Genomic DNA, 21,881 nt, shown 5'->3' on the forward strand with positions numbered 1-21,881 from the left:
AGCCACACTGACTTTCAAGAGAGCATTGGAACTAATCTCAACGGATGGAGATGGCCGCTAGTAAAATATTCAAAAGACCAACAGTGTAAGTTGTGCAGTGGATCAGGTGACAAAAGAGGCGGCAGGAAAAAGGGGAAAAGCAGTGGAACGTTTCAGATGTGGGGGAACACATTAAGCAAACAACTGTAAGTTCGAGGATACTGTCTATCACAATTGCAACAGAAAGGGATATTTAGCAAAACAATGCATGGGTCCGAGGAGCAAGCCAGATGGTGGGCAGACTGGGCAGATCATGTTCACAGCGACGAAGCAACAGTCAGCAGCGCACAACCTAGAGAACGCAGGGGAGGAAGAGCATTGCTCCTACAACATCTTTAATGTGAGTGAGCCGCGTGCAGAGCCTATCTATGCTACAGCGGAGGTAGATGAGGATGGAGGTTGACACGGGGGCCTCTACCTCTGCTGTCAGTGAGGAGACCTACAAACAAATGTGAGGCTCAAAACAGGCTTCTGCCCTCACACCGGCAGGAATCAGACTGCGTACATACACCGGGGAGACCATACCATTGCTGGGGGCTCTGGAGGTGGACATTGCATACAACAGCCAGGAAGYGAGAGCACGGCTCCTGGTGGTAAAAGGTAATGGGCCTAGTTTACTAGGGTGTGACTGGCTCACCAAAATACAACTGAACTGGGGTGAGATAAAACACACACGAGTGAGATTTTCAAAGATGAACTGGGCACACTGCAGAGTACTGCAGATAAGCTGTTCGTGGATCCTCAGGCCGAGCCTTGCTTTTTTCAAGCCCAGGACAGTGCCGTACACCAGGCAAAAGAAAGTTGAGGATGAGTTGGAGCGGCTGCAGGAAAAAAACATCATTACTCCCATTCAGTTCTCCCGCTGTGCAGCTCCAATCGTTCCCGTTCTGAAAAGTGATGGCACGGCGCGTATATATTCCAGTGTGTCCCATGGCCATGCAAATGTCAAAAGTGAGTCTGGAGTCGAATGTGTTTGTGTGACCACTGCACGGGGAGTATTGGCGGGCCATTGAACGTTCAGAACCCAATCTCATAATTTAATCTCTGTCAGCTACAAACTGAGACAGAGTCCTCCTAACGTTTCTGGAGAGTGGAGAGGAGAGGGACTCACAAATCAGTGGGTCATCATCGGATACATGTGGAATGGGCCAGGCATGGGAAACAGAATAGGCACACGTGGCCATCTGAGAGCATCAGTCCCATAGAAGAAAAACAAGTTGCTTGACCTTTGCAGAAAAGCAAGGGAAGAGGGAAAAGTAAAAGGAACAAGTGCACAACACCTTAGATTCTGTTGCCGCCAATTCCCTGTGATGGTGCCATGGCGCACGTGACTGTCACAGTCCAAATCCCCTATACCCCTCTATCCATTAGTGGTAAGTACTGAGGGCCACTCAAAGCTGTTTTAATCAGGGAAGGGGGTGCATAAAGGAATTCTTTGTCCGTAAGGAAGACAGGAAAGCAAGAGAATGAGGAGACAAGGAGGCAGGAATCAGTAGAGATGATGGAGGATATGACAATGGATGGATGATTAATAACTGAAGGACAGCAGACTCTACACTAACTGAATGAATCGATGTACTGTATTTCATTGCACAGCATCTGCAGCTAACCATTCTTAACTTGTGTTCTAGTTATAAGAAGAAAAAATACTGTAGTCTACTTTTTGAAGATACCCACCTCGTGTTTTTACATGACAAACATTTCACAAATGCAGGCCTCAATAGTCTCCCCTTGTTAACACACACACACACACACACACACACACACACACACACACACACACACACACACACACACACACACACCAATTTATACTTTGTATAGTCTAAAGGCTCATACTGTAGTCTCCCTGTTTTCCGTTTTATGTATAATGTCCTACTATGACATTCCCTGTCATCTACATTCATCCCCATCTCCACATGTTGTTGAAACCCCATCTCTCCATATCATATTTTACACAGTTATCCCTGTCCTGACTCAACCAGCCTCAGGTACTGTATCAATTTCCATGACCTTGGTAGAAAGCTATCTCTACAGGGGAATCTTAGTATAACTGTACTGCCATTGTTCCTAACTGACCTTCACATGCTTTACTGTGGTCGTGGTTAGTTCCCCCCACCCTCTCTTAGTCACCCTGTTACACTAAATTTTCCCTGGCCACTCTCTGTGATGAGAGAGCTCCCTTTGAGGGGATTAAAAATGCCTCTCTCTTGGCATCCTTTACCTGCTACGCTKGCTTAAAATGCTGTATTTGGCTTCTTTTTGGGTGGACAGTATCTTGATCAGTTTATTTTAAATGATATAAATTGATCCTAAACTCTGGTTGACCCCAGGTCAGGAAAGTACGGCTTTTGGATTAATCCCAGGGCACCACCAATTGCAAATCAGTTAGTTGGCTTTGGCTTGTTCAGCTCAATCCTCAGCCACACTCCTCTTCCACCTGAAAGAAAGGAAGCTTCAGGTAACCATATAATCCTCTCTGGTGAAGCACTTTTCTTTGAGAAACAGAGGCAAGGGTGTATGTGAGAGAGTTAGAAGAAGGATGAGGGGAGAMCCCCCCAGCTGCAAAGAGAGACCAGACGCTAGCGGCCCCTCACTAGTGGCCGCTCATTACCTATGGGTAAATCTGTGCCCCCCCCCCCCGGAAAGAGGACACCACTCGACATTTACCGGCAGCCATCTGAGAGTACAGGAAAGCAGAAAGCCAAAACATGCATTGGCTTAGCTAAGCCTCCTCACCTCCCCTCCACCCTTACCCACCTTCAGAACACATCACAATACAAGCAGTATACTGAGGGGWCAGGTAAATAATCCCAGCGGGGAAAGAAAGAGGCCACCTTCCTGATATATGCGTCACACAGCGGTAGATGCCCCCTCTATATAGGTTCCCATTGCAGTCCCTTGTGGTTGTTTGGTTCTGCTGCTGCTGACTCCTGGATGTGTTTCATGGCAGAGCGACAAACAAACAGAGAAACAGGACAACAGAGAGACAGAGATTCATTCATCCATCATGCAAGTCCTTTCCAGTCTGGCGTTGGTCCTGAAGAACRTTTGGACACTTTCCTTCCTCCGGGACCTCCTGTGTGAATTTGTGGGCACTGCCATCTTCCTCTTCACCAGTCTGGCCTCGGTGGTGCTATGGCCCCAGCTTCCAGGCTGGGATGGGAGCCTCTCCAGTCCCACCAGTGATCATCATCTCCATGCCTTGTCCTCAGAGTCCGACCCATCCTTTCTCTCGGACTCCCAGCCCCTCTCCGAGTGCCACCCTGACCCCCTGCATGTGGCCCTGGCATTCGGGGCCTCCGTGGCTGTGGTGTCTGTGTGCCTGGGACCTGCTACCTCTGGAGGAGGGGTCCACCTGAACCCGGCTGTGACCCTGGCTCTGGCTGCAGGACTGAGGGTGAGCCCCTGGAGAGCTGTCCTCTACGTGGGGGCACAGCTCCTCGGTGCACTCTGTGCTTGTGCGCTTCTCATGGGAATTGTGCCTGTCCCGCTCAGAGGGCATCTGGGGACGAACGAGGTCACGAGTCACGTCTAATACATTTTTATTTGATTCTAGGTTGTAGTGAAGTATTGTTTTTCTGTAGTATTGTCGCTTCCGAAAAGTCATTATTAGAAATGTTTTGCCAAAAACGTCTTTGTATTTTTGTATGGGCTTAATTGATATTGGGTGTTTATAAACATTTWAACTCAATGAATCCAGCTCTGATATCTGTAAAATGTTTCTTTTTCCAGGTAGCCTTGGGTGTCCACCCATGCCAAGCCCTCACAGTGGAGACAGCCATCACCTTTCAGCTGGTAGTCTGTGTCCTCGCCACGTCTCGAGCCAAATCAGCCTTCCACCTCCTGGGTCCTGTAGTGGTCGGCTTGTCTGTCATTTTGGGAAATCTAGTGGCGGTAAGGAAGATGCCAGATCCTATTTGTGCTAGTTTAAATTCTGTCTGACCATAATAGAGTTTCTATGGGTAATTTGATGGATTTTGTCTATTAAAACATTTTGTCCATCTTTACATTTTTCCTATGACTTATCTTTTGATTTCATGCCACCCCCTCTCTCTCTCTTTTTCTCCCCCTCTCTCTCTTTACCTTCAACCTTTGACCAGATTGGGTACACTGGCTGTGGGATGAATCCTGCTAGGTCTTTTGGTCCAGCTGTGGTCACTTTAAAATTTCAAAACCATTGGGTGAGCCTGGCCAAACACAAGTTGACTCCATGAAATTACAAAAGTATATTGACACTATTTACGAACATCACACCACAGTTCACGCATACAAATCTACTTACGAAAAAGTGTCTCTCTCCTCTGCAGGTGTATTGGGTGGGTCCGTGTGCGGGGGCGTTACTAGCTGGCCTGCTACATGACTTGGTGCTCTACCCACGATGGGGTAGCCCTGGCGACTGGTTGGCTGAGTTTAAGGAACTGTTTCCCAAGGATCCACTCAACCAGCCCACCACCTTGGAACACACAGTGGAGTAGAGATGGAGGCAGTTATCTTCCCATTCTCTGACCATTGACCAAAGGTGACCACGCACCATTCTCTGATATCTGACCATTTGCCACTGGTGTACACAAGTGGTCATGCTAGCTGGGTCCATCGTTGAGTACCACTGAGTGAAGAAACGCGACATTTGTACACATCTACAGTATTCATGCACATCTACAATGTAGCTATGATAATATACTCTGCTGTATTCTCTGGGAGACTGCTTTCTCCTCTCTTTTCCTGAGTGTAGTTTAGTTTCCTTTCTGGCCAGTAATCTGATATTTCAGAACTGAACAAAACACTAATCCACCATCTCAGGTTCTTCACAATCATGTTGTTTGTCAGTTTGACTTCATTTTGTGCATCTTTGTACCTCTCTGAGGTGTTGAACCATCTATAGAAGCAGACCAAAGCCTGGACATGTCAATGAGTGTCCAAGGTGATTTCATTCAGGTCAGTTAAAGTACGGGTACCAGCTGTATAATCATTCACATTATGGGACAGATCACTATAATACGTGTTTTTATATACCACTATCACGGGTTTGTCTTGTTATACATATTTAAATGACAGCTGTATGACTCAGTAAAATGTTCTTTATTACATCATTCATTCTACATTTGTTTTTCACTATATTGAAATGGCACGTCATGTTTTTCATATCCTCTGTGCAAGAGTTTATTAAAGCTGAAAAGCGAACTGAGTCGTCCTACCGTGTGTACAGGGGAAGTGAGTGTGAAGCTACAGGGGTCATTTTGTGCCAGGTCCACTTACATTTTCCATCTGTTTCCATGAGATGCCATGCCCTGGGAAGGAAGGGCTTGGGTGTAATTGACCAGTATCTCCATAATCTCTCAAACCCCAGCAACCCTGCCCTGTGCGTGTTTCTGTGTGTCTGTATCTGTGTCTGTCTGTGTCTCTCTCTCTCTCTCTTTCTCTCTCCCAACTGAGAGACAAAAAATAGAACAATTTGTATCTGGATCCACATCACGAGAGTTTTATACCTTGGTTATGCACACTCTTGAATCGTGCACTTATTTTTTTCATTTATGTACTATGAGAGACGTTGTTTACAAGTTAACATAACACTAGAAATATAAGTGCCAATGTGTCTGAGAGCTGCAGTTCTGTTCTGACAGACTGACATCTCTTCACTTCATGTCACAAAATATTCTCTGCAAAGTCCTATCTACAGGAAGCAGTTAGTTACACTCCACTCAACACAACGCAATGAGAGCCGCAAATACATTTTGCTTATCAAGAAAAAAATCCTTCAACTCACATCAACAACTCTGCGCTATCTATGACAGCCCTCTCGGCGTTACTGTGTAAGTTCCCTGCCTTGCGAAAAGCAGCTGAAGATGATAAGAATTACTCACATACGGGAAGAAGAAATTTGGATTACAGTTTAACTTGCAGCGAGGGAGTTGACGGAGACATAGAAGAGCTATAGCTGAAAAAGATGGAGGAACACCGGATTCATAGATCAATACAAATGATGGGTCTCCTGCTATTTGCTCTCCCACATTACTCTGACACCTTAAATCTAAACCTGGTTAACTTCACGGAGTTCTCTGGCCCTGAGGGAAGCTTCTTTGGCTTCTCTGCAGATTTCTATCAGTTTAGCAACAAAACGTGAGTATTGCAATATACTATTTGGTAAGTTTTGGCTTTGCCTCAATCAGTAGGCATTGCATCATTTTTATGGTATCTGTTAAACTACACTGTATAGTTAAAAGTATGAGGACACCCCTTCAAATGAGTGGATTTGGCAATTTCAGCCACACTCGTTGCTGACAGGTGTATAAAATGGAGCACACAGCCATGCAATCTCCATAGACAAACATTGGCAGTAAAATGGCCTTACTGAAGAGCTCAGTGACTTTCAACGTGGCACTGTCATAGGATGCCACCTTTCCAACAAGTCAGTTTGTCAAACTTCCGTCATACAAGAGCTGGACCTGGTCAACTGTAAATGCTGTTATTGTGAAGTGGAAATGTCTAGGAGCAACAACGGCCCAGCCGCGTAGTGCTAGACCACAGGAGCTCACAGAACGGGACCGTCAAGTGCTGAAGCGCGCACCTCGCCAAAATTGTTTGTCCGCGGATGCAATGCATTTAATGTAAAAATGTCAACAACAACAAAAATTGACAAAGCGAGGTCCGTACAGAAATGGCTTGTCGAAATCGGTGTTGAAGAACTTAACTCTCCTGCACAGAGCCCTGACCTCAACCSCATCGAACACCTTTCTGATGAATTGGAACGCAGACTGCAAGTCAGGCTTAATCACCCAACATCAGTGCCCAACCTCACTAATGTTCTTGTGGATGAATGGAAGCAAGTCCAAGCAGAAATGCTCCAGCCTTCCCAGAAGAGTTGTTACAGCAGCAAAGGGGAGAACAACTCCGGCATAATGGCTATGGTTTTGGAATGAGATGTTTGACGAGCAGGTGTCCACATACTTTGGGTGATTTACTGTATATGCTGGTATTACTCTTATATTAAATTGGGCAAGGTATGTGGAGTTTGAATGGCTTTTCATCAGATGCTTGTCTGGAATCCCAAAGAGAATATTTTAACCCTAGTATTTTCTGTCCCACAGCATCAGTGTTGTGGTTGGGGCCCCCAGAGCCAACACCAGTCAGCCAGGAGTCACTGAGGCGGGGGCTGTGTATCTCTGTCCCTGGGCACAGACAGGAGGGGCCTGTACTACCATGACCTTTGACACAAAAGGTAAACCTTTACTTATCAAAAGTCCTATTCATGCATTTCTCATTTTTTTCTAAAGCTTTGAACATATTATCATACTGCAGATCAGTAAGTAAGTAAAGTAGATATTTATTTATTCTGGGCTCAATTACAAAAAAGGTTGACAAACTGAGCTGTCTGATGTATCTACAGGTGATGAGGTTTATCCTCACCAGAACTTAGTGATTAGCTCTTCAAAGTCACACCAGTGGTTTGGTGCTACTGTGCGATCCTCCGGAAACTACATTGTGGTGAGTCCAGCCGTTGTTTCACAATACTCTTCGCACTCTCTCACCCTTTGAATTCTCATAAACCAGTCACTCATTTTGCTGTGTGTCTGAAGGCTGCTGTGTACAGTCACTGTGCAGTATAGAATGCATCAGATATCGATCCTCTAAATATTTTACAGAACCCCTCTCCCTCCCTCAATGTATTTTCTTTCCTCTCCCAACCACCGATCCCCTCTCTCTTTCTACCAATGTCTGTATGCCTCTGCTCCTTCTTAATTAACWTTTTTTTCTCGCGCGGTCATTCTCTACAATACTTTGTTTTATACCCTTATCTTTATCTCGATATCACATTCCTTCTCCCCCTCTTTCTCTTTCTCTCCTCCCTTCTCTCTCTCACTCCGTCCCCCTGCGACAGGCCTGTGCCCCCCTGTTCCACTGGAACGTAATAGACGTGGGGGAACGTGACGAGGCCCAGAACACTCCAGTGGGGACCTGCCTAGTGTTGAATACACTGACGGGGGAAACGGTCAACTTCTCCCCCTGCAGAGATGTCATGACTGAGAAAGTTTACGAAGAACTGAAGTACAGTAAGAGATATTAGTCATGCCAGTAGTACCAGTACAGTACAGTAACAGGTTCCTCTGTTGTCCACTCAAAACTTAAAGCCTGCATTTACACAGGCAGCCCAATTTTGATCTTTTGCCACTAATTGTTATTCAGACCAATCAGATTGGGCAAAAGAACAGAATTGGGCTGCCTGTGTAAACACAGACAAACAAGCATCTTGTCAGAACTCTTTTGGTAATTGAGTATCATTGTCACTGCTATGCCACAAAACTACTAGGTTATTCCTTCTAAAAAATACCAGTTGACTTCATGTTCAAAAGTTTGCCTGCTGGTCTTTCTTTCTACTCTGCATGTTTTCATCTTTGATCCTGATCTTGATTCCCAGATGACGACAGACGATACTGTGAAGTGGGATTTAGCTCCGACATAACAAAGGTGCCCGCGCTCCAAACATTTCTCATCACACTTTTTCATTTCTGATTCATATAATGTTATATACTACACAGTCATGTTCAGTAGCAGAATAGATCAGTTAGATCCACATAGTTTATGATACTGTAAGGTAGTAATTACACCAACAGTGTTATGATACCATCTATAACAATTTGATTTGTTTCTCGCTGTACTATTCTAGGAGGGAAGGCTCCTTATCGGTGCTCCTGGAGGCTACTACTTTCAAGGTAACATGTGCCATCTGGTGCCATTATTAGCCTGGTTAAACTAGATTGGACGCTACACCTGAGGTAAAACTGCTGGGGCWTTGGAGCTGGATGCTACACTTTCTGAGGCTGCTGGGAAATGGGGGTTGGTTGCTTCCGCTGCTGGAGCATTGAACAAAAATGGAGTGGACAAACACTAAATACTAAGAACAAGAAATATAAAATGTCACCATACATGGTTCTTAGGCTGGTGGCTTCCATAATTATGGTGGCTTCCATTATTGCATTGTTCAACACTCCTAGGATACATGTATACATTAATAGCCCTATTGTTAGGACGTCTCCGGGAAGGTTGATGATGACTGAGCATGATTAATTATCATATTATTATATAGTCTCGCAAATGCCAGACCTATGGCAACAACATGTCAGAACATTGTTAATGTGGGAGGTAACCTGTCTGCTTAATTTTACTAATATTGCTGAAAATATTATGAAATAAATATGTATAAACATTACTAAAGTGTCTTCACCAAATGATGGTTGCGGTGTTTAACCTTTCTGTTGCAGGTCAGATCATCAGTGCAGGACTGCCTGACATCGTCAACAGTGCCAAGAGCCAGAATGCCAAACCTTATGTGGCAGGACAAACCCATTCCCCTGAGACTGGTGGATACGATCGTTACCAGGGTAAGAGGGTTACACGCAAGACTTGTGGTCTAATGCAATGGTTTTCAAGCCTCTTCTCAGAGACGCCAAGGTTGTTTCACAATTTTGTTGCAACCCTGAACTAGCAAACCAAATTCCCCTAATCAAGTGCTTGATGATTAGTTGAATCAGGTGTGCTACTCCGAAGAGAGGTTTGAGAACCACTGGCCTAAAATATTCAGTGCAATGATATTCAGTGACATTCTCCTTAGTTCAATAAACCCGAAAGGTTTCGCCAACAGGGTATTCTGTGGCCACTGGCGAGTTCACTGGAGACTCAATACCAGGTGAGAAAGTTCCCGTCAAAAGTGTCCACACAAGCAGATAATTACTAGCCTGGTCCCAGTTTGTACTATCATTCCGACTCATTGTCATGCCAAACATTTGTTCATGTTTTGCATGACAAAGAATGTCAAGGAATGGAATATTAGCACATAGGTCCATAGAGCGGTGCCCAGACTAGAGAATAACACTTCCTACACTTTATGTGCCTGGTAGTGATGGTGACAGCTGTACAAAACCTTCAAACATTTGTCAGTAAGATACAAAAGGTTGAAACATTTCTCAATAATTCATGAATTAAGTCTGGTTTATTGTGTTTTAAATCCAGTACAAGCATTTATTTTCTGTTTCAGATTATGTGGTTGGAGTGCCTAATGATCGCAACACAGCAGGCTCAGTAAGGGCTCCCGATGGCGTTATGATCATTTACTTTTCATATTCATTTATTAGAGAGTGATCTAAGCTAACGTTGTGGCTTTGTATCCAGGTCAAAATCTATAATGGAAATACACCTGTCTTTTTGGGAGTTAAACACACGTTCTTAGGCTCTCAGGTGAGACTACATTTCCATCATTTCCATCACATTTTATTTTGATTTACTTGTTTACAGGAGAGTGATGAAGAAGTGATCACTATGTGACATGTCTATACAGATATGCCTTTGTGTTGATTTCTGAGTCATGAGCAACGTAGTCCACTCAAAACCACGTGCAACTTTCATCTTGCAGGTGGCCTCTTACTTTGGCCACAGCGTTGCAGTGACTGATATAAACAATGATGGGTATGTCAGAACTCTCATACTTACTTTTTTAGCCCTTGATCATGGAAGTATTAAACATGAATTAACCACCTGATAACGTCTAAGCCACTGGCTTGCTGGCTTGCTGTCTCAAGGAACCATGAAAGAGAGCTCAAATGTCCAGCCATACTTTGCTCTGTCCTCTGTCTACTACAGACTAGACGACATCCTAATCGGGGCGCCCCTCTTCATGGAGCGTGTGTCGGGCCAGCAGTTGCAGGAGGTGGGCCAGGTGAGTGAAAACCTGATGAGTCCTGGGTGGTCGAAATGTTATCAAATATATCTAGCACATGGGAGCACAGTGTGCAGTCTCCATTCACCTTTTATGAACCTTTTTTTATACCCAGCTCCGAGACAATGGATGTGTGTAATCCTTTCCCAGGTGAGTGTGTACCTGCAGAGAGAGCGCTCCACCTTCCACTCCAAGCCAGACCAGAAGCTGACAGGTTCCCAGTTGTACGGACGCTTTGGCAGCACCATYGCCCCCCTCGGTGACCTGGACAAGGACGGTTTTAGCGGTGAGGCTCTGATATACAATCATTTGACTTATAATATACGTATCTTCCCTTCTAATATAGTAACTGCCTCAGGGGCAGCAGAATTTKTATTTATTTATTTTATTTTACCTTTGTTTAACCAGGTAGGCAAGTTGAGAACAAGTTCTCATTTACAACTGCGACCTGGCCAAGATAAAGCAAAGCAGTTCRACACATACAACAACACAGAGTTACACATGGAGTAAAACAAACATACAGTCAATAATACAGTACAAAAACAAGTCTATATACAATGTGAGCAAATGAGGTGAGATAAGGGAGGTAAAGGCAATAAAAAGGCCACRGTGGCGAAGGAAATACAACATAGCAATTAAAAAGACTGGAATTGTAGATTTGCAGTAGGTGAATGTGAAAAGTAGAACATCTGGGGTGCCAAGTGAGCAAATTAAATACATAAATAAATACAGTAGGGGATGAGGTAATTGTTTGGGCTATTTATAGATGGGCTATGTACAGGTGCAGTGATCTGTGAGCTGCTCTGACAGCTGGTGCTTAAAGCTGGTGAGGGTGTTTCCAGTTTCAGAGATTTTTGTAGTTCGTTCCAGTCATTGGCAGCAGAGAACTGGAAGGAGAGGCGGCCAAAGGAGGAATTGGCYYTGGGGGTGACCAGTGAAATACACCTGCTGGAGTGCGTGTTACGGGTGGGTGCTGCTATGGTGACCAGCGAGCTGAGATAAGGTGGGGCTTTACCTAGCAGGGTCTTGTAGATGACCTGGAACCAGTGGGTTTGGCGACGAGTATGAAGCGAGGGCCAGCCAACAAGAGCGTACAGGTCGCAGTAGTGGGTAGTATATGGGGCTTTGGTGACAAAACGGATGGCACGGTGATAGACTGCATCCAATTTGTTGCGTAGGGTGTTGGAGGTTATTTTGTAAATGACATTACCGAAGTCGAGGATCGGTAGGATGGTCAGTTTTACGAGGGTATGTTTGTCAGCATGAGAGAAGGATGCTTTGTTGCTAAATAGGAAGCCAATTCTAGATTTAACTTTGGATTGGAGATGTTTGATGTGAGTCTGGAAGGAGAGTTTACAGTCTAACCAGACACCTAGGTATTTGTAGTTGTCCACATATTCTAAGTCAGAACCGTCCAGAGTAGTGATGCTGGGCGGGCGGGCAGGTGTAGGCAGCGATCGGTTGAAGAGCATGCATTTAGTTTTACTTGTATTTAAGAGCAGTTGGAGGCTATGGAAGGAGAGTTGTATGGCATTGAAGCTCGTCTGGAGGGTAGTTAACACAGTGTCCAAAGAAGGGCCAGAAGTATACAGAATGGTGTCGTCTGTGTAGAGGTGGATCAGAGACTCACCAGCAGCAAGAGCGACATCATTGATGAATACAGAGAAAAGAGTTGGCCCAAGAATTGAACCCTGTGGCACCCCCATAGAGACTGCCAGAGGCCCAGACAACAGGCCCTCCGATTTGACACTCTATCGGAAAAGTAGTTGGTGAACCAGGCGAGGCAATCATTTGAGAAACCGAGGCTGTTGAGTCTGCTGATGAGGATGTGATGATTGACAGAGTCGAAAGCCTTGGCCAAGTCAATGAATACGGCTGCACAGTATTGTTTCTTATCGATGGCGGTTAAGATATCGTTTAGGACCTTGAGCGTGGCTGAGGTGCACCAGCTCTGAAACCAGATTGTATAGTGGAGAAGGTACGGTAGGATTCGAAATGGTCGGTAATCTGTTTGTTAACTTGGCTTTCGAAGACCTTAGAAAGGCAGGGTAGGATAGATAGGTCTGTAGCAGTTTGGGTCAAGAGTGTCCCCCCCCCTTTGAAGAGGGGGATGACCGCAGCTGCTTTCCAATCTTTGGGAATCTCAGACGACATGAAAGAGAGGTTGAACAGGCTAGTAATAGGGTTTGCAACAATTTCGGCAGATAATTTTAGAAAGAAAGGGTCCAGATTGTCTAGCCCGGCTGATTTGTAGGGGTCCAGATTTTGCAGCTCTTTCAGAACATCAGCTGACTGGATTTGGGAGAAGGAGAAATGGGGAAGGCTTGGGCGAGTTGCTGTGGGGAGTACAGGGCTGTTGACCGGGGTAGGGGTAGCCAGGTGGAAAGCATGGCCAGCTGTAGAAAAATGCTTATTGAAATTCTCAATTATAGTGGATTTATCGGTGGTGACAGAGTTTCCTATCCTCAGTGCAGTGGGCAGCTGGGAGGAGGTGCTCTTATTCTCCATGGACTTTACAGTGTCCCAGAACTTTTTAGATTTTGTGTTGCAGGAAACAAATTCCTGCTTGAAAAAGCTAGCCTTGGCTTCTCTAACTGCCTGTGTATATTGGTTTCTAACTTCCCTGAAAAGTTGCATATCACGGGGGCTGTTCGATGCTAATGCAGAACGCCACAGGATTTTTTTGTGCTGGTTAAGAGCAGTCAGGTCTGGCGAGAACCAAGGGCTATATCTGTTCCTGGTTCTAAATTTCTTGAATGGGGTATGGTTATTTAAGATGGTGAGGAAGGCATTTTTAAAGAATAACCAGGCATCCTTTACTGACGGGATGAGGTCAATATCCTTCCATCAGTAGTATCTGATTTTCTGGGTAACTTAAACAAGGAATGATATTAAATGTGAAAATATCCACTGCAAAACACTTTAATCTCCTTTCGGAAACAATCTTTGATTTCATGATTCCCTCTTGAAATGCAAAATTTTCTAATGGTGGGGAATGCTTTTGTCATAGCAGTGTTTCAATGCACTCTGTCCGTGGATTACTCATCACTATAAAGTGTTTCTGTCTTTCTCAGATGTTGCTGTTGGAGCCCCATCCTCAGGCGTTGAAGGGAGGGTTTTCGTCTACATGGGGACTAGCGATGGACTGTCTCCCCAGTATACCCAGGTCATCGAGAGTCCCTTCCGGTCCCTAGGTTCTCCAGCACAGTTTGGCTTCACCCTGAGAGGGGCCACTGACATTGATTCAAATGGCTACCCAGGTTAGTCTGAAAACGAACTCTTCGGGAMACTGTAGGCTTGTTTACCTTGATTTAGAATATATGTGGATTTGATTATGTTGGGTTATACATGTGTTTTGACTTGAAGTATTTGATTCTAGCCCAAAAACGTGAAATAATAATCTCATCAAGTTTTGAGAAGTTATGGAACAACAAACCTTACCCCGGCCAACAATTCCCAACAATGTCCCTACCTCTCTTGTCAAGTCACAGTGTCAAGCCTGCCAAGACCACTTGGAGATGTCAACCTGTAAGATCACGTGGAGGTCACTCTCTTCCCTTACGACTCCACAATCAGCCTCTGGCGCAKTTCAACAACAGCAGCAGCAAAGATATCTGTTGTCTTTTTCATTGTAGCTGACTCCTACCCAAGGACATGTTGCCACTACTTAACAAAGTCCTTTCAGTCCCAGTAAAAACGTCCTCTGACATATTGTTTGTCTCCCGTCCCCCTGGAGACGAAGGCAAAGTTTCTCGGACACACGAGAGAGAAACAGAAAGGTCACTCATCCAGTAGAGTGGCCAACATTTGTCGGCGGAGAGCACTAAATGGAGATACATTTAGTGTCCCTTGGAGACTAGTGAACTACTCTCAACACAGCAATGCTTTTTGATGTGCAACACCTCTGGCTTTTAAAGACACTCACGGCGCTCTTTGTCTCTGAGGCTGTTACAGTTAAACTCTTTGAGACAAACTGGTCACTGTGAAAACTATTTCTTTTTTTCCAGCTGACCTCTTTCCGTGAAAATAGTTTTGTTTCCCACTTTACGTTTCTTAGGAGTCACTGTGATATGAAGCAGAGGTCCTGGCTGTTACAAAAGGGCAATCAATCCCATGGACWATTTTTTGATACCCTTTCATGAGAAAGTGCTATCAATCATGTCATTTTTTTTCAAAGCTGTATCATGACTCTATATTTCTTATGTTTCAAGACTAGATAAATAAGAGCTTGCAAGTTGTTATTATCAATCTTTGTTGCCTCACAGATCTAATTGTTGGTGCATGGGGAGTCAATAAGATTGCTGTGTACAGGTACAGTAGTGTGAGACAAACAAACTGTTTATTCGTTACTTTAAATGAACTTGAGAAATGTTATCTGGAGCAAGTTTAACATTTGCATTCACAATGTACCCACACCGTCTATTCTCTGTTTGTGTGGGGTGGTACCAGGGCTCAAGCCGTGGTGATGGCCAAGACCCAACTCACCCTCTAYCCTGACTTCCTGAACCCAGATGTGAAGGAGTGTCAGCGCSCCACCACCAACGAGCCTGTGGCCTGGTAAATATTCTTCTCATACCAGAGTATCATACCATTAGTGTGGGCATTATCCATAGCCGCGGGAAGTTGTTTGGGGGTGCGGGTGCGGCGTTAATTACGATGTATATTTGATATTTTTGTATTTTCAAGGGGTGGGGGGGTGCTGAAAAAACATTTTGCCTGCACTACAGACGCTATATCGGTCCGCTAATACAGCACTATTAAAGGTCCAGTGCAATACTTTGTGACAATTCTTTTTTTTAATCAATMTAATTTTTTTAGGGGGTGCTGCAGCACCCAACTGGGAAGAACATTTATGATGGACAAATGTTGGTGGGCACGGCAAACATGCACGTGTTGKCACTATGTAGAATTGCTGTAGTATCCTAAGTGCCAAACATTTTATTAAGATGTGTGACATGTCTGGACAGTTCTCGGTTGTGTTAGACTGATCTTTCCCGTGATGATGTGTGAATTTGTTATTGTAAATTCAGAATGGCATTATGACTGATGCGGTCTGTCTCTCTCCTTACAGCTTCACAGTCATGATGTGCATTAGTGTGACTGGCCACAGCATTCCAGATGAGATAGGTAGGAGACGCATACTGAAGTCATATATTCCTGTGGAAACATACATATTCTCCTTGAGTTTGAGGTGTCTGTTTGTTCAAGACACTACATCCACTCTTGTAGTTCTAGATGCAGAGCTTCAGCTGGACAAGATGAAACAGACAATGGCCAGGAGGACCCTATTGCTGCAGACCAATCTGCCCCAAGAGTATTTTCAGCTAACCATTCAGAGAGATGTGGGAGTGGTCTGCAGGAACCAAACCGCTTACCTACGGGTGGGTTGCTTGTGCCAGTTTAGCCAATTTATAGGCCTGTATTATGTATTACAATGGTCAGTGCTCAAAACCTGAAATAAAACCATAATGGTGCAGCAGTGTTCTAATCAGGCTGATGCCCCCAAGTGGCCATTCACTGAAGTGACACTACAACAGGCTCCAATCACAATACTATTAGGAACCTCACAAAAAGTTTGTGAACACTGCCAGTGTCAGTGGCAATAGACAAACCTGAAAGGGGAATAGATTGATATTGTCTTACCACTAAACTGCAGTAGATCTTTACTGAATTTCAATTTAATTGAGGGTTAATTGCATCAATGTCAGTAATGCGTCCTGTCTCTCTTCCAGCATGAGTCAGAGTTCAAGGACAAGCTCAGCCCCATCTTCATCTCCTTGAACTACAGCCTGTCCAACTCCCAGGAGGCCATGCTGCATGGCCAGAGAGCTGTGGTCGCACAGGTGACATCACACATTACATTCTAAATGTATTAAAACATTTTAATTTGCAAAGGAATAACATTTATAAGTGGTAATTACACAGTCGAAACCTATGAATTAGCGTAGGTGTTTGTTTCTTTGGGAATAAAAATGTGTGTATGTGTCTGTGTGTTGTGCAGACCAGGATCATTCTGGACTGCGGAGAGGACAACGTCTGTGTCCCTGACCTAAAGCTGACTGCAGAACCGTGAGTGTCAAACTCCCCTGAGTTCCTCATCACTCAGTAGTGTCATCTGTTTTCTTGGTCATTCTACATTTTCAAGAATTTGACCAAGTAGGATCGTGGGATCAGTGTGYGGAGAAAATAGGGTTTAGTTAGAGCGTGTTATTCCTGTCTACTAATACAACCCTTTGACCCATCCTCAGAGTTACCGTCCGTCTTCTGATAGGGGATGACCACCCTGCCCTGCTGGTCATCACAGCGGAGAACAGAGGAGAGGGGGCCTACGAGACCGAGCTGGAGATACGCCCACCTGTCAACACACACTACCAGAGTATGGTGACTGACAGAGAGGTGACTGTCACTCTCCTGCTCATAATAAAAGGGAATTGTTAACAGAGTGACATCAACTGTCCCACACACGTGACCTGCAGGAAAAACTATGAGCCCAGAGTTTTGCTGGTCAGGTTATGTGGTCAGCATAGCCTACCGGCCCTACGTAAAACACACTGTCTGCGTCTGAAATGGCACCCTATTCCCTATATTGTGCACTACTTTTGACCAGAGCCTCATGGGCCCATGTCAAAAATAGTGCATTATATAATGAATAGGCTGTCTGAGTGTGCCATCTCTCCCAGGGCTTCAGCAGGTTGATTTGTGCTCAGAAGAAGGAGAACCAGACGGTGGTGGTGGTCTGTGAGCTGGGGAACCCTATGAAGCAGGGCCAGAAGGTAACCACCATGTAATTAAATATAGTATATGTAAATACCCTTGCACGTGCCTTGCATGAGTCAGAATGGCTCATTGGAGCAGGAGCCTATCTCCTSTTTCCGTAGCATGAGGCAGCTTGATGGACAGGACACTAATCTATCACCTTAATCTCCTTAATGCTGTCTGAGTGCCAAGCAGAGACTCAYTGGGTCCCATTTTTACAGTCTGTAGTTTAACTTGGCCGGGGATTGAACTCCCAACCTTCCAAACTCTGGCCGGACACACTGACTTGGCATGGAATTACACATAGAATAATAGTGCCGTTCTGGGTCTTCACTGTCAAAGGATGTGGATGACATGTGACTGTGTGTTTGCAACAGCTCTGTTGTCCTGTCAGTCTGAATGATACAGTACAGTATGTTCTTCTCTCTGTCTGTCGTAGCTCCAGGCCGGTCTGTTCTTCAGCGTGGGGAACCTGGAGGAGGTGGAGAGCCACGTGGCATTCACATTACAGATCAAAAGGCAAGAACAACACTTTCATCCCGTCTTGTGGTTTTAATGCCTTCGATGCTACCAAGGCTTTGTTTTTGTGTTTTTAATACAACATTTTAATGGGGGAAATTCAAGATCACTAAACTTAATGTTTAGTGTAGAGTGATCAGCACAATGTAAGGCATATTTAGGGTCTTTGAGATACACATGGTTTACATGCTTGTTAATCAAGTTGTCTGTATTTTAGACATTCAAGGTGTCAGCTGAAGGTTCATGGTTTTTCTAATGACACAAGGGAAATGGTCAACATTCATTCAGCTGTTTCCTTCCTTTATAATCTCTAGCAAGAACAGCCAGAACCCTGACAGTAACGTGGCCCATCTGAGGATTAATGTCAGCGCTGAGGCAGCTCTGGAGATGCGAGGGTGGGTGGGCCTTCATTCATTGTCCTCCAATTATCCTCCAATTATCATCAGAGCCATAAACTGTGCTGTTTTGTGCTACCATGGAAATGAGCACTCCTCCTGACTCCTGAGACACACTTTCTGTGTGACAATTCAGAGCTGCCTTCAGAGTTGCCAATCCAGACAAGTAGCAGACTGAATATCTCATATCCAAAAGGGATGAGTGATGTTTGCCATTGGAAGATGTTGTCCTAATACGAGCGTAATACAGTACAGTAACACCATGGTTTCCTCTTGTCCTTGTAGTTATTGGCTTTCCCAGGACACGTAGTTACTAATTATCACTAGGACTATTTAACTGTAAGACCAAGAGGTGCAAATTAAGCATCCTGAAGCAGTCTGATCCCTATATTCTACTAAGATCAGTGAGAAATGAGGCAATCTATTGGATCCCGGATCTGCTGTCCGCGCTGCCATGCATGACAACAACCATATAATCGTTGGCAAGACAGCACAAACCTATCTAGGACCAGGCTAGTGTTATCAGTGTTGTCCTCAGCGTTTGGTCCACCCTTGTAGCCTGTTGTTTTTTGGACAGGGGCTCCTCTCCACCTGAGTGTGTCCTGCCCATTGCCAAGTGGGAACAGAAGGAGCATCCTGCTGACCTAGAAGAGGTTGGCCCGCTAGTGGAACACGTCTATGAGGTAACCTTTTTATGGTTCACTCAGTGGTTCATTCAGAAAAGAAACAAAGCATTTAAGACATTTGTCTCTCTGAGGTTGTTGCAGTTTTAGGTCAAAATGTGTAACATCTATTTGAAGAGTCCATAAGGCCCTTATAGAGTATGTTTTGTATATGTTATGTCATATATAAGCATAGACAATGAGATCCAATTTAGTGAGCGAAATCTGAAAGCATGTGTTTTTTTTGTTGAAACACTCAGTTGAGAAACCTGGGTCCGAGCACGGTCAACGCCAGGGTGCAGGTAGAGTTCCCCACCCATCACCATGGAGACTTCCTGCTCTATGTGTTCGCCAACGCTTCTGAGGATTTCCTCACCTGCCACACTGACTCCCCTGACATCGACCCATATCAGGTGAGAGAGGTAGCATGATGTGGCTCTGCAGTGTGCCAGACAGCAAATATTTCTATAGCGGGAAAACTATGTTGTTTTTACCATTAATTATGTTTAATTTAAAAGGAAATCACTATTTTATTTTATATTTGCCTTAAATAGAAGCAAAACCAGATTTTCTATTGTTCTTTTCATTATGTTTTGGTCATATGAAATTGGAGTACACTCTTTTGTTTTGGCAGTTGGTGAAGACCGGGAATACTACTGTTGGTAAAGTGCACAAGGTCAAACAGAATGAGGTGGCACAGCAGGAGCCTCAGCGCAAAGAGACCGTTCACGTGGTAAACAAGTGTCGCCTCACGCGATTAACATAATGACATGCATCAGTGTACTTCTGACCGCAATACAATCAAACGGTCTTGTCTTTACTTGATACGGTACGATAGGCTAGTTCCTTTTTGCTGCAATTTCAGGGACAACTTGCAATATTCTGTACGTACCACAAGAGGGGGCTGTACAACAAAATATTACATCTCATGTGGATGGGTACATTGAATTGATGTGTAATGGGGGAAACAGGTTGACTCAGTCAGGTGTGTTCCTCTCTCGATTTCTCTACAGAACTGCACCAGTGGAGATACCTGTCTGAGGTTTGTGTGTGAGGCCACAGGTCTGGAGAGAGGCTGGAGCGCTGTGGTGAAGGTGATGTCTCGACTCTGGGTACAGACCTTCCTGGAGGTGAGAGGGAAGAGGGAGAGGGAGGAAGAGATAGGGAAAGAGAGAATCACAGTGACTTTTCACTATATCTACATTCATAGGTGTATCTACATTCATAGGTGTAAAGGAAAAGCGCTCCCAGACAGCTCTGCATAATTTTGAGATAGCACTTTGTAAGATCTTACTTCTTTGACATTATTCCGTAATGATTATGGAACCCTCATTCTGTTTCCCCTAGAGGCCCTATGAGAATTATGTTCTCCACTCTACAGCACGCTATGAGGTTATAGATATGCCCTCCAAGATCCAGCCTGAAGTGCTGCCAAGTGGACAGGCTGAGGTAAAAAAAAATAACTTAGATTTCTCCTTTCCACTTCCACTAGTGTGTAGACAACAYTTATTTACTAATGACATAAATGACTTACTTGAGGCACATACACAACCTTATCTCACAAAGTAACCATTTCTTCAGTAGTTATTGGACAGATTTAATTGGAGCCAGTTGACCATGTGTGTGTAGACCCAGACCAGTGTGGTGTGGAGGGCTCCTGATGGAGAGAAGGAAGTGCCGGTGTGGTGGATCGTTGTGGCTGTGGTCTCTGGACTCTTCCTCCTTGCTCTGCTAGCTCTGATCTTCTGGAAGGTAATGTACTGACATCGTTAAAACAGCAGGTGGCGCCAGATTGGGCCCTATAACTGGGTAGCATTTAGAAGGTGCTACTCAGCGATCATCTAAGTATCGATCACTCTGTCTTTTTTAATGATATGTTTTCTTAAACCCGTAACTCTTGTTTTAAATGGAGACAATTTAGAGGGGACATAAAGGAGAATGTCCTCGATGACACACGAATGAAACCGGAATCAGGAAACAACATGTGGAAATGTAAATGTTTTATGCTTCAGGTGGGGTTCTTTAATCGCAACCGTCCCCCGTGTGATGATGATGACGATGCAGAACACCTAGCTGGGGCTGGACAGTCAGAATACGCTGAGATGCCCCCAAACACAGAGGACAAGCAAGCATAAACAACTGCTGTATCACCCTRGAAACCCTGGTGTTTTATGTATTTATTTGGTTTGACACAGACGCCCACACGTTTTCTGAGTGTTAAACTGTTTCACATGGTTTGTAAATGTTGCTGTGGGCTTCTTGTTTTACTCCCTATAACTGCACATTTTCTCAAGATGCACCCTAAAGATGTTTTTTAAAGGGTAACTTGTAGCTGTTGCATTTTGTATTAAAATAATCATATAATCGTGATAAAACACTTTGTGTCCTTTTGAAGCCAAACTGGCATTCCAATGTTCACAGAGGGGATATCCTTGTTAGTGTGATGGCATCGGCCTGCTCTCTAAGCAACCATTGTGTTGGGGCGACCATCATGACTCGCTGAAGGCTGAGCCAGCTTCCTGTTGTTGTAGAGGGGAGACCCTAGTGACAATAACACTCAGACCCGGCAATAATGTGTTTATTATTAAAAAGAATAATAAATAAAAACTCAGATATGGCAAGAAAGTACAATACTTACACGTTTTTTTTGTTTGTTACATTGAYATGTCAAATCAAATCAAATCAAATCAAATKTTATTAGTCACATACACATGGTTAGCAGATGTTAATGCGAGTGTAGCGAAATGCTTGTGCTTCTAGTTCCGACAATGCAGTAATAACCAACAAGTAATCTAACCT

At 44.4% G+C, this 21,881-nt stretch overlaps 2 protein-coding genes across 2 annotated transcripts; both read left to right on the top strand.

The window, feature by feature from the left end:
* Nucleotides 1-247: 247 nt before the first annotated feature.
* On the top strand, nt 248-5,223 carry LOC111981567 (aquaporin-5-like). The gene is made up of 6 exons (XM_070433693.1): nt 248-437; nt 529-632; nt 2,993-3,559; nt 3,775-3,936; nt 4,143-4,223; nt 4,350-5,223. Exons 1-6 carry the CDS (start codon nt 248-250, stop codon nt 4,515-4,517), a joined length of 1,272 nt encoding a protein of 423 aa, XP_070289794.1. The 3' UTR covers nt 4,518-5,223.
* Nucleotides 5,224-5,903: 680 nt separating this feature from the next.
* Nucleotides 5,904-21,713, top strand: itga2b (integrin, alpha 2b). Its single transcript, XM_024010575.2, has 31 exons — nt 5,904-6,159; nt 7,128-7,258; nt 7,427-7,524; nt 7,919-8,090; nt 8,456-8,505; nt 8,705-8,750; nt 9,300-9,419; nt 9,680-9,724; nt 10,073-10,116; nt 10,207-10,272; nt 10,448-10,500; nt 10,675-10,750; nt 10,901-11,036; nt 13,825-14,010; nt 15,016-15,061; nt 15,200-15,307; nt 15,822-15,877; nt 15,980-16,131; nt 16,483-16,593; nt 16,752-16,819; nt 16,999-17,146; nt 17,431-17,523; nt 17,946-18,025; nt 18,340-18,420; nt 18,998-19,103; nt 19,343-19,495; nt 19,717-19,815; nt 20,096-20,212; nt 20,430-20,531; nt 20,712-20,834; nt 21,095-21,713. The coding sequence occupies exons 1-31, from the start codon at nt 5,987-5,989 to the stop codon at nt 21,215-21,217; spliced, it is 3,162 nt and encodes a 1,053-aa protein (XP_023866343.1). The 5' UTR covers nt 5,904-5,986; the 3' UTR covers nt 21,218-21,713.
* Nucleotides 21,714-21,881: the final 168 nt, after the last annotated feature.

Source organism: Salvelinus sp. IW2-2015, linkage group LG20 (assembly GCF_002910315.2).
Source record: "Salvelinus sp. IW2-2015 linkage group LG20, ASM291031v2, whole genome shotgun sequence".
NCBI classification, from domain to species: domain Eukaryota; kingdom Metazoa; phylum Chordata; class Actinopteri; order Salmoniformes; family Salmonidae; genus Salvelinus; species Salvelinus sp. IW2-2015.